Here is a 12,400-nt window from a genome sequence, read left to right as displayed (position 1 = left end):
TGAAGGCATTCATTAGGAGATACTCACATCACTTCTCTGTTTCTGATTGAGTTTAGCTTGAACCAGAACCGGGTCGTCGTCTACTGAAGTGAATTTAATAGTATCTGGATGCTGGCGATATTTTTTCTAGAAAAGAAGTATAATGTAAATAATATGATCCTGTAGATCTATTGTGGAGCGTCATCTTTAATAGTTTCCCCAAAAAAAGACAAGATAAACCTGAACGTACAGTGTTGCTACCAATGACTATGACTAAAATTCACTAAATTCTACAACATAAACTAACCGTTTATACATTTACAAGCCTTTCTCTCTAATCTGCCATCCTCAAGTTCAGATACCTCAACAGAGGCCATGTTCTATATAACTGTTACTTGTTTCATAGTTGGAGACTCTCTCTCGACTGTTCTCCTCAAGGGTTGAGCCCCTCTGCCCTGTTTTCTTCATTGGTGAAGCCTCATTGTCCTGTCATCTTAAAGGACAGAGAGCCTGCCCTGTTCTCTTTCCAGGTTGAACATCCTTTTCCTTGTCCTCTTCCAGATTTGAACTTCCCTGTCCTGTTTTCTTCATCGGAAAAGCATCCTTATCCTGGTCTCTATATGGGTGAAGTTCTTGCTCTGTTCTCTTCATAGGTGAAGCCTCCCTGCACGGTTATTCCATTGGGTAGAGCTCTTCTTTCCCTTTTTTCTTCATGGATGGAGCTTACCTTTCCCCCTTCTCTTCCAGATTTACGCCTCCCTGTCCTGTTTTCTAAATTGGTGGAGCTTTCTTGTCCTTTTCTGTTTATAGGTGAAGTTTTTGCTCTGTTCTCTACATGGTTGTAGGTTCCTTTTTCCTGTTCTCCTCTTGGGTGGAGCTTCCCTTCCCCTGTTCTCTTCCTGGGTGGAGACTCCCTGTTTTGTGCTCTTTATGGGTGTAACTTCCCTGCATTGTTTACGGACAGTTCACTGTCTGAATTAGTGCCAGTTACAACAATATTGCTGTCCTGTAGTAGTAGACTAAACTTCACGACCACATAAGTGAATTCATAAGTTGGAACAGTAGGGTGTGTCACTTAGGAAAATTACCAAAATGTCATTAAGGAAAATTACAACAATCATATAACACGGCATGTTGTATCTGTTACTAAGTCAGAAGTTCAGTTTTGTTAATGAATTTAGGTTTTAGCAAGAAAAAAACCTCAAAAATAAAACAATAGGTAAATTATAATGCAATCACCTCATTAAGTATCTGTGCAGCCTTCTTGGCCTTTTCGACATCCATGGATCCATATGGCACCCATCCACAGCCTTTTACCCAGCTGTTAAAGTCTGATTTATAATCAATCTGGAAGATAAAGAAGGTGAATCATGTGAAACCTCTAATAAACTGAATGCTGGGATCTTAAAAAAGATTTTTTTAACCCAAAAAAACTGATATGAGACCCTCCAAAATTATGTCACATGACAATGGGCAGATTTGGTTGACTTACATCACTCTGAATAGTGTAGGCTTTCTTGGCTGATGATAGGCTGACACTATCAGGAGGATAGAAATATGAATGGATTAGACGCTTATAGTCAATATTGCTGGCAATAGATTGGGCTTTCTTTGCCAGTCGCACTGGGATCATATCCAGAGGTGCTGCATATTTGGTCTTTATTTTTTCGTAATCCTTTTTATATTCAATCTATAAAAAACATGAAAAATCAATTAACAAAGCAGGGTACATTGATAGGGGTCAGTGTTACAGAAAAGTCTGTCTTTTGTAAAGTACATTACGTTACATGGAAGAATACACCACAAAGGTAGCCACGCTTCTTTGATGGGTGTGGGACCACCCTGAGGTTTTTACATCCTCATGGAAGGTGTGAAGTTGAGAAGCAGAAACCATAGTGTTGTCCCACCCTTCACATTGGGGGAGGATGATTAAGTAACAAGATGGTGGAAAATGGTTGTGAATAATACACTACAGAGGCAGCTAAGCATCTTAAATGGGACCTGTAGAGGGTGTGAGACCAACCCCAGGTCTCTGCATCCTCATGGGTGGTGTGAACTTGAGAAGAGTGTTGTCCCCCCCCACCTCCACCCTAAGAGATGGCAGGGGGTGATTGAGCAAGAAGATGGTGGGAGATGGTTGTGAAGCATACACTATAGAGGTAGTGAAGCATCTTCAATGGAACCTGTGGAGGGCATGGAATCAACCACAGGATTCTGCATCCTCATGGGTGGTGTGAACTTGAGAAAAGGAAATCAGAGTTTAGTCCCACCCTTCACTCCTATAAATGAGAACGAGGAGGGTGATTGAGCAAGGAGATGGTGGGAGATGGTTGTCGATAATACACAAAAGATGCACCAATCTTCATCAAAGCTTTGGACAACCACCAGTTTTCTGCATCCTCATGGGTGGTTTTAACTTAAAAAGAAGAAACCAGAGGGTTGTCTGTTGTGAATTCCGCTCTTCGGCTCCCTCCGGTGGTTGTAAGTGGCACTTTTGTGAGTTCTGCTCTTGGGCTCCCTCCGGTGGTTTTAAGTAGTACGGCTGCTCCTTGGATTTAGTAGTCAGCAGCTGCTTCCACTGATTGTCTTTCTGGCTCGGCTATTTAGCCTGGTTCTATCCTTCAGCCAGTGCCAGTTGTCAATGGTTCCTGGTTGGATTCACATCTCTGCTTAGATTTCCCTGATATTCTGACCAGTTCAGCAAAGATATGTCCTTGCTTTGTTCTTTTGCAGTCCACTTATTGTGGACTTAATCGTTCTGCACTTTCTATGTTTTTTCTAGTCCAGCTTGTCAGTATGGATTTATTCAGTTAAGCTGGAAGCTCTGGGAAGCAGATTTACCCTCCACACCTTTAGTAAGGTGTGGAGATTTCTGTAAACTCTGTGGTGGATTTTTCTAGTTTTTAATACTGACCGCACAGTATTCTGTCCTGTTCTATCTATCTAGCTAGAAGTGGCCTCCTTTGCTACATCCTGGTTTCATTCTGCGTATGTCATTTCCCTCTCCACTCACAGTCAATATTTGTGGGGGTCTGTCTATCCTTTGGGGATTTTCTCCGAGGCAAGATAGCTTTCCTGTTTCTATCTTTAGGGGTAGTTAGTCCTCCGGCTGTGACGAGGTGTCTAGGGAGTGACAGGAACATCCCACGGCTACTTCTAGTGTTGTGTTAAGCTCAGGAACTGCGGTCAGTACAGGTACCACCTCCTCAGAGCACGTCCCATGTTGCTCCTAAACCACCAGTTCATAACAGTTGTCCCACCCTTCATGGCAACAGATGTTTTTGGGGTTTCAGCAAGAGTAAATAGAGATATTTGTGGAGAATACTCCATAAAAGCAACCATGCAACTTCAAAGGAACCTTTGAAATGTGTGGGATCAGCCCAGGTTTCCGCATTTTCATTGGTGGTTTGAACCAGAATAGAATATATCAGAGTGTGATGCCATACTTCACGTCAATAGATGATTGTGTAGGTGGGATTTGAGCATGTGTTTCGGGTGGTTTAACTGGAGAAGAAGGAAACCAGAGAGTGTAATCAAACTCCGACAGTTGATTAGCTGGATTGATCAAGTACTGGGTGATGGGAGATGGTTGTGGCCTTAAATATAAGGTGAGGCCCTACTAGACATTTCAGGCTAAATGAAAAGATGTTAAAAAATGTTGGTGCAGCTATATTGAACAAAAAGTTCACAACACATCAAGCCTCAGGTGCCTGATATTAGATGGTAAATAAGAACACACCGTAGCATTGATATAAATGGACTTACATCACTTTGATTATGAGCCACTTTAACAGAGTGCAACATCTTGGGGTCATCTTGAATACTAAGAGCTCCAATCATCTTTCCTCTATTGCGCTCATAATCTTTCTTATATTCCACCTGCAAATAAAGGAATTAGGGAATGTAAGTGCCTGCAAGTGAGAAAAAAATGTCCTAAGGAATAAAGACTCTAAAAAGCAAAAAAAATAATAAACAATAAAAACTTTCAAAATAATGAAAAAAAATAATTTTATACTCTTTAAAGTACAGACCAATACTCAGTGCAGGAGTTCATAGGAGACCAGCTCCAGGTAACTGTTGGCTACCTTTATAGTTCTTTTTCATAGTAAGCAAATACTGAAGAAAATGGCATAACCTGTGTAAATACAACACAAATATTACTTACGTCGCTGGCTTTCTTACGATTTGCTTTTGCCGCCACCAAAGGAATAGCATCAATCTTAATATCAAATTTCTTTGCCTTGGATTTATTCCAGTCATATTTGTACCATTTCTGCGAGGTGAAAAGAGAAAAAGTGAAAATCCAGAAAGTTGCAGCTAATATTTATATAAATACAATAAATAAATGAATAAATAAAGACTCTTAAGCCGATTTGTTAATCAAAACTGCTCATAACATAATGTTGGGGTCAGACTCTAATTGTGGCGCCATCTTCATAACTCCAATAGTCTGCGGATACATGTTCTGTGTGTGACTCATAAGTTTATGCCTGGGTAAAATCCACTGATAAATAGGAGAAAATAGGATTTTACTTACATCACTGAGGTTATATGCATTCACTCTGGACTGGAGGATGAAAGGAGAATCTGCAGGAATAGAACATTTCATTTTCTCCTCTTCATGTTTCGCTTTATAATTGAGCTAAAACGAACAAAGGAAAAAATCATTATAACATTGGAATAACCATAACAATGCGTCCATAAAAAAACATTTTCTATATTACACACGGCTGTCATTCTATATTACACACGGCTGTCATTCTATATTACACTCCGGCTGTCAGTCTATAATATACACCGGCTGTCATTCTATATTACACATGGCTGTCAGTCTATAATATACACCGGCTGTCAGTCTATATTACACACCAGCTGTCATTCTATATTACCCTCCGGCTGTCATTCTATATTACACACCGGCTGTCAGTCTATAATATACACCGGCTGTCAGTCTATATTACACTCCGGCTGTCATTCTATATTACACACCGGCTGTCATTCTATATTACACACCAGCTGTCATTCTATATTACACACCGGCTGTCATTCTATATTATACACCAGCTGTCATTCTATATTACACACGGCTGTCATTCTATATTACACACCGGCTGTCATTCTATATTACACTCCGGCTGTCAGTCTATAATATACACCGGCTGTCATTCTATATTACACATGGCTGTCAGTCTATAATATACACCGGCTGTCAGTCTATATTACACACCAGCTGTCATTCTATATTACCCTCCGGCTGTCATTCTATATTACACACCGGCTGTCAGTCTATAATATACACCGGCTGTCAGTCTATATTACACTCCGGCTGTCATTCTATATTACACACCGGCTGTCATTCTATATTACACACCAGCTGTCATTCTATATTACACACCGGCTGTCATTCTATATTATACACCAGCTGTCATTCTATATTACACACGGCTGTCATTCTATATTACACACCAGCTGTCATTCTATATTGCACACCGACTGTCATTCTATATTACACTCCGGCTGTCATTCTATATTACACACCAGCTGTCATTCTATATTATAAACCAGCTTTCATTCTATATTGCACACCGGCTGTCAGTCTATATTACACACGGCTGTCATTCTATATTACACACGGCTGTCATTCTATATTACACACCGGCTGTCATTCTATATTACACACCAGCTGTCATTCTATATTATAAACCAGCTTTCATTCTATATTGCACACCGGCTGTCAGTCTATATTACACACGGCTGTCAGTCTATATTACACACGGCTGTCATTCTATATTACACACCAGCTGTCATTCTATATTACACACCAGCTGTCATTCTATATTACACACCGGCTGTCATTCTATATTACACACTGGCTGTCATTCTATATTATACACCAGCTGTCATTCTATATTATAAACCAGCTTTCATTCTATATTGCACACCGGCTGTCAGTCTATATTACACACAGCTGTCATTCTATATTACACACGGCTGTCATTCTATATTACACACCGGCTGTCATTCTATATTACACACTGGCTGTCAGTCTATATTACACACCGGCTGTCATTCTATATTACACACGGCTGTCATTCTATATTACACACCGGCTGTCATTCTATATTACACACGGCTGTCATTCTATATTACACACCGGCTGTCATTCTATATTACACACGGCTGTCATTCTATATTACACACCGGCTGTCATTCTATATTACACACCGGCTGTCATTCTATATTACACACCGGCTGTCATTCTATATTACACACCGGCTGTCATTCTATATTACACACGGCTGGCATTCTATATTACACACGGCTGTCATTCTATATTACACACTGGCTGTCATTCTATATTACACACGGCTGTCATTCTATATTACACACCGGCTGTCATTCTATATTACACACGGCTGTCATTCTGTATTACACACCGGCTGTCATTCTATATTACACACGGCTGTCATTCTATATTACACACCGGCTGTCATTCTATTTTACATGTATTTTGGCCATGGTGTTTACTCTTATAATGGATTAGCTCCAGCACAAAGTGACGGTCGATACTTACATCACTGAGCTGCTTGGAATTCACTTCGGCTTGGACCTGTACTGGGGAATCAGTCACCTGAGTGAACTTAATTGTATCAGGGTGTTTCTTGTAGACATACTGGGAAAAAAAAATGGTTATCTAAATTAGGACGATCAATGATTAGAATTTTAAATTCTTTATTACACGGCTGAAATCAACGTTTTATTAAAGAGTAATTAAATTTGGGGAATTTATTTTATATGTTTTATGCCCTTTAATTGTGAGCAGATCAGTGGGTTCGCTCCTGTTTCCTGAGCAGTGTGCTTCAAAGAGGTCTTTTGAGCTACCCATGAGGGTCTCAGGACCGAGGACCCCCACTAATCTAAAAGTTTAGTTACTCTTTTTTTTTTTTTCATTTTGTGTGTACTTTCTCACACACAGAAAACTTTTCCCATTGAAAATTGTCAAAAACTGGTATTCAGGAATATTCAAGCACAATCACACCAAGTACACCTATAGCACCTCACAGCCAAATATATATATATATATATGTATTTTTTATTTTTTATTTTTTTAATCGCTCACTAATTTGCTCCAATCTAATGAAAATTAGTACGGCAGATTTTCATCTGATGTTTACTGACGACTTAAAAGTATAATAGGGGTTTTAATTGATATTAAGTGTCTGTATTTTATCATTTTAATTAATGAAACAGCACCACTCTCATCAATAGGATCTGTCTGGTATTACAGCTCTTGCCCATTCACTTCAAAGGCAGTGAATGGCAATACCAGACGTAGCCATTGGATTATAGTGACCCTGTTTCTGAGAGAAAAGAAAAAGCTAGAACAATTTTTTTTCTTTGAGAACACCTATAGTATCCTAAAAGAATTATTAAAGGGTTTCTCCAGCTTTACAAAATTGAAAATTTTAGGACAGGTCATCAATATCAGATCAGAGGGGATCGCACTCTCAGTACACCAACCAATCAGGAAAGGGGCTGAGCGCCAACAAACGTTTCCAGGCGCAGCTCCATACTTTTAATAGTGGTTGCGCCTGGTATTACAGCTCAGACTTACTTAGGCCTATTGAAAGTGAATGAGACTGAACTGCAATACCAGATGTAGCCACTAGTAAAAGTATGGTGCTGTGCCTAGTGAACAAGGTGTCGATCAATGGATCGTTATGCACAACAACTGCAATTTGGCACTTTTTGTGCTAGGATGAATATGATCAAAAGTCACCAACTTCCAAATGAGCTCATAGCAGCTGGAAATTCTTTATATGCACCATACCCTCAGCGAAAAATATAACTTGAAGTTCCAGTGAAAAGTCTGTGAAAGCCCCCAAACTTTCATATATATTATTTATAACTGGTCTCCTCTTGGGCCCCTCCAAGCTTCATGCCTGAAACAACCTTCTTTCTAATTCCACTCATAATCAGGATATAAAATTTACTATATAGATTAAAATATTGGTTAGGTATTCTTTAGAAGACTTACATCTTTACACTGCTCTAACTTCTTGACCGCTTCGTATTCGGGGGTGATGGTTTGGGGATAGTAAAAATTGGTCTTGTCTTCTTCATAGTCGGCTTTGTAATTTTTCTGTTATAAAAAAAAATTATGAAAAATGTTTTAAGTCGGAAAAAAATCATCAAAGTTTAGCGCTTTGTCTTATGGACTCGTACATCACTTCTTAAGTTGGAGACTTTGGCGCAATGAAGCATGTAAGGATCTTCGTAGCTGCCGATGTAATGTCCCTGGACGTTCCTCTGATAGTGATCTTTATATTTCAGCTGAAATACAGAACAAAGGAGAGAAATACAGTGATATTCCTTTTAATATTGATTTAACCCACTACCGTTGTGTAAAACCTGTCCATTCAGTTTATAAAAATGTCATAGTGCTTTATTACCACCGTCATATGGTGCACAAATAACACCATAAGTAAGTAACACCATAGCGTCTGTGATTCGTATGTTCATGCTCCATCTGTGAAGTCTGGGAGTGCGGGCGAGAGATGTCCCCATTGTACCCTGCCAGGTCATACACAGAGAAATTAAGTCCTGATAGGTACTCACATCAGTATACTTCTTCAGGACATTATCAAGCTGAAACTTGGGGGTGTCACAGTAGTTAATACTAGATCCTCTGGCCTTTTCGTAGGACGCCTTATACAATTTCTGGAAAAAGAAAACAGAAATAAAGTATGTCAAGAGAAATATATAGGTAGACATATACATAAAGAGATAGATAGATAGATAGATAGAGATAATAGATAGAGATAATAGATAGATAGAGATAATAGATAGATGGAGATAATAGATAGAGATAATAGATAGTTGATAGATAGATAATAGACAGATAATATATAGATAGATAGATATATAATAGATAGCTAATATATAGAAAATAAAAATTACATAAAAGATAAATAGATAGATAGCTAATATATAGATAGATAGATAATAGATAGATAGATAATAGATAGATAGCTAATATATAGATAGATAGATAGATAGATAGATAGATAGATAGATAGATAGATAGATAGATAGATAGAAGGAAACATTTTTATGTATGTGTAAATTTAATAATGTCACTGAATCCAGTTTTTATTCTTTACTTACATCACTTAGGGCATTTCCAGCAGTTCTGAGTTGCCGCAGTAATGGGTTTTCTGTGGCGGGAAGAGTGTGGTAACCTGTGGGTCCCTTGGCCTTCTCATAATCTGCCTTGTATTTCACCTATAAAAATATGAAGGATGAAATGCAATGGACCTTATTATCACGTATCATGTTGGTTTCGACCATAGTGGAGCACCCTTTAGGTAATCCATAAACCATGGAGGTACAACAGTCCAAAACATCTGGATCTGAGCTCCCCTCACTTTACATTGGCCTTCAGTGATTAGGCTCCGTTGACTCTTGATGCCATTCTACAATGACTGTATATAGATCTGTAGGCGCGGTGGTGACCGAGTCGTCCTCTTACCGTGCTAGCGTTGATCCTGGCTTTCTTGTTCATCTTATACTCTGGAGTTTCTGTCTGCATGAAGTAGATTTGGTCTTTAGTGTTCTCGAAATCTTCTGTGTATTTCCTCTGTCGGCAGAAAAAAATGAAAAATAAAGGTTCCCTTACTATTTAATCGAATTACGGTAGGACGTATATGGTGTAATTGTGCTCACATCGCTCAGATTGTCGGCATTCATTCTCGCAACTGCAACTTCATAACAAGGAGTCTGACTCCATTTGCCTTTGACTTTCTTCTCGTAGTCCTCATGGTATTTTATCTGTTGGGTAAGAAACGATATCATGTCAGAATATAGTGCAAGAAAAAAGGGGACCTGGTGAACACAGTATAAGATATATATATATATATATATATATATATATATATATATGTATGTATATATATATATATATATATATATATATATATATATATATATATCTGTCTATCTTATACTGGAAGGAATGTTAAGGCTCCTTCATTAATCTTTGCATAGCTAATAACCAGACAATGCAGGAATAAAAGCAAGAAATCCATATTGCAAAAGTAAATCCATGAATGAGACACCACATTGACCTAGTCTAAATGTCCCAGGTAGAACTGCCCTTAAGCATGAAGATTAAGGGCAGTTGAGCCTGAAACATGTAAGTATAATCCACTTAGACGGTGATTTATATTATTAACATTAACAGGGATGTCGCAATTTAGCAACTTGTCACCTATCTGCATGGTGGGTGATTATGTGCTTATTGCTGAGGTCCCCACAACTGGGGCCCTTATTGATCCAAAGAATATGGCGGCCCTGCAAATATAGAGCGGCTATCTCCAATAATTCCACCAATGATTGGCAGCTTTCCCTGGATAATATACACGGACAGAAAGCTTCTAATCAGTGGAGGGGCTGGGTTGGACTAGGAGGCACAAAACCTAGTCCTCTAGTGATAATCTCCTGCTGATATACACTGCTTTTATTGAAACAGAAAAACACAGTCCAGTAAGTGACACATCCCCAGAATCAGGTTCTCAGCCCTTACATTATGCTGCTCTCAGACTACATAGCAAAGTCCCTGTGCTGGTGCCATCAGTGACTTCATGATAATGAGTCAAGAAAATCTTCCTCCTTGAGAGGAGGAAAGCTAATTTACATATCTTTTTCCCAGGGTGCAGTGCCTAGACTAGATAAGGGGAGCAGCTGCTTTCCGTTCAGCATTTACCAGGGTATCTATCTACATAGAATAAATTGAATTAGAATATCCTACATCACTCAGCTGCTGGGAGACTTTCTTGGCCATCTCGATGTCAGGTCGATCAGCCACGGAGGTGAACTGAAGCTTCTGCTCATCTTGACCCTTCTTGTAATTGATCTGTGAAGGATGGAAATTTATTAAGTAACTTCTGAAGAAAAGACAAATTGAGAATTTTGTTTTTAGCATCAATGGAAAAAGCAGATATACATCAAACATACGAAGATTGTAGTGGCCACGCTGAATCCAAGGAAAATTAATGATGCAATACATGACATTAGTTAATGCTGTCTCCCCCAATATACTTACATCACTTAAAGATTTCTGAGCCTTAGCAACTCTCCTAAGTTCTGGACTGTCCGAGTAAGGAAAAAACGTTGTCTTGTCCTCCTCCCAATCTGCTGTGTACAGTTTCTAGAGAACACATGGAGGGAAAAAGACCTTTAGTATTCGGACTTTCATGCCTTGGACGGAACATGGACCTCACCTCCCATAACATAAAGCAACAATGGTCCTTCGTGTGAAAAATAAAGAGATATAACAATATGGCAACACTTGCCTTGCTGAACAATGAAGAATTTTTCACTGCCTGAACAAGTTCAGGAGCGTCAGGGGGTAACAGGTACTTTTCCTTAGTATCTTCCCAATTTTGCTTGTACAGAACCTAAAAGCATAGAATATTAAGTAATTTTAATGTGTAATGACCAGTGAGATATTAGACAGGAAGCACATGTAGTCAGCTGAGATAGGGATCACTAGAGAGAAAACACATGCTGGCTGAGATAGGGATCACTAGAGAGAAAACACATGCTGGCTGAGATAGGGATCACTAGAGAGGAAGCACATGCCGGCTGAGATACGGATTACTAGAGAGAAAGCACATGCCAGCTGAGATAGGGATCACTAGAGAGGAAGCTCATGCCGGCTGAGATAGGGATCACTAGAGAGGAAGCTCATGCCGGCTGAGATAGGGATCACTAGAGAGAAAGCACATGCCGGCTGAGATAGGGATCACTAGAGAGAAAGCACATGCCGGCTGAGATAGGGATCACTAGAGAGAAAGCACATGCCGGCTGAGATAGGGATCACTAGAGAGAAAGCACATGCCGGCTGAGATAGGGATCACTAGAGAGGAAGCACATGCCGGCTGAGATAGGGATCACTAGAGAGGAAGCACATGCCGGCTGAGATAGGGATCACTAGAGAGGAAGCACATGCCGGCTGAGATAGGGATCACTAGAGAGAAAGCACATGCCGGCTGAGATAGGGATCACTAGAGAGAAAGCACATGCCGGCTGAGATAGGGATCACTAGAGAGGAAGCTCATGCCGGCTGAGATAGGGATCACTAGAGAGGAAGCTCATGCCGGCTGAGATAGGGATCACTAGAGAGAAAGCACATGCCGGCTGAGATAGGGATCACTAGAGAGAAAGCACATGCCGGCTGAGATAGGGATCACTAGAGAGAAAGCACATGCCGGCTGAGATAGGGATCACTAGAGAGAAAGCACATGCCGGCTGAGATAGGGATCACTAGAGAGGAAGCACATGCCGGCTGAGATAGGGATCACTAGAGAGGAAGCACATGCCGGCTGAGATAGGGATCACTAGAGAGGAAGCACATGCC

The 12,400-nt window shown here is 39.9% G+C and overlaps 1 protein-coding gene across 17 annotated transcripts in view; it reads right to left on the bottom strand.

Annotated features, from left to right (window-relative positions):
- The window catches only part of NEB (nebulin), a 162,773-nt gene that overhangs the window by 129,003 nt on the left and 21,370 nt on the right, over positions 1-12,400 (bottom strand). For all 17 annotated transcript variants that reach the window (XM_077272959.1, XM_077272963.1, XM_077272966.1 and 14 more), the window contains 16 exons: positions 11,334-11,438; positions 11,084-11,188; positions 10,790-10,894; positions 9,706-9,810; positions 9,512-9,619; positions 9,148-9,264; positions 8,599-8,700; positions 8,206-8,313; positions 8,018-8,122; positions 6,554-6,652; positions 4,517-4,621; positions 4,145-4,252; positions 3,745-3,858; positions 1,472-1,669; positions 1,219-1,326; positions 28-126 (listed from right to left, as the gene is read on the bottom strand). In XM_077272959.1, coding sequence (XP_077129074.1) covers positions 28-126; positions 1,219-1,326; positions 1,472-1,669; positions 3,745-3,858; positions 4,145-4,252; positions 4,517-4,621; positions 6,554-6,652; positions 8,018-8,122; positions 8,206-8,313; positions 8,599-8,700; positions 9,148-9,264; positions 9,512-9,619; positions 9,706-9,810; positions 10,790-10,894; positions 11,084-11,188; positions 11,334-11,438 — 1,791 coding nt within the window. The remainder of the gene's footprint in view (positions 1-27; positions 127-1,218; positions 1,327-1,471; positions 1,670-3,744; positions 3,859-4,144; positions 4,253-4,516; positions 4,622-6,553; positions 6,653-8,017; positions 8,123-8,205; positions 8,314-8,598; positions 8,701-9,147; positions 9,265-9,511; positions 9,620-9,705; positions 9,811-10,789; positions 10,895-11,083; positions 11,189-11,333; positions 11,439-12,400) is intronic.

The sequence above is a fragment of the Ranitomeya variabilis genome, chromosome 7 (assembly GCF_051348905.1).
Source record: "Ranitomeya variabilis isolate aRanVar5 chromosome 7, aRanVar5.hap1, whole genome shotgun sequence".
NCBI classification, from domain to species: Eukaryota; Metazoa; Chordata; class Amphibia; order Anura; family Dendrobatidae; genus Ranitomeya; species Ranitomeya variabilis.
The sequence above is the reverse complement of the archived record's forward strand: the minus strand, read 5'-3'. Positions and strand labels throughout refer to the sequence as shown.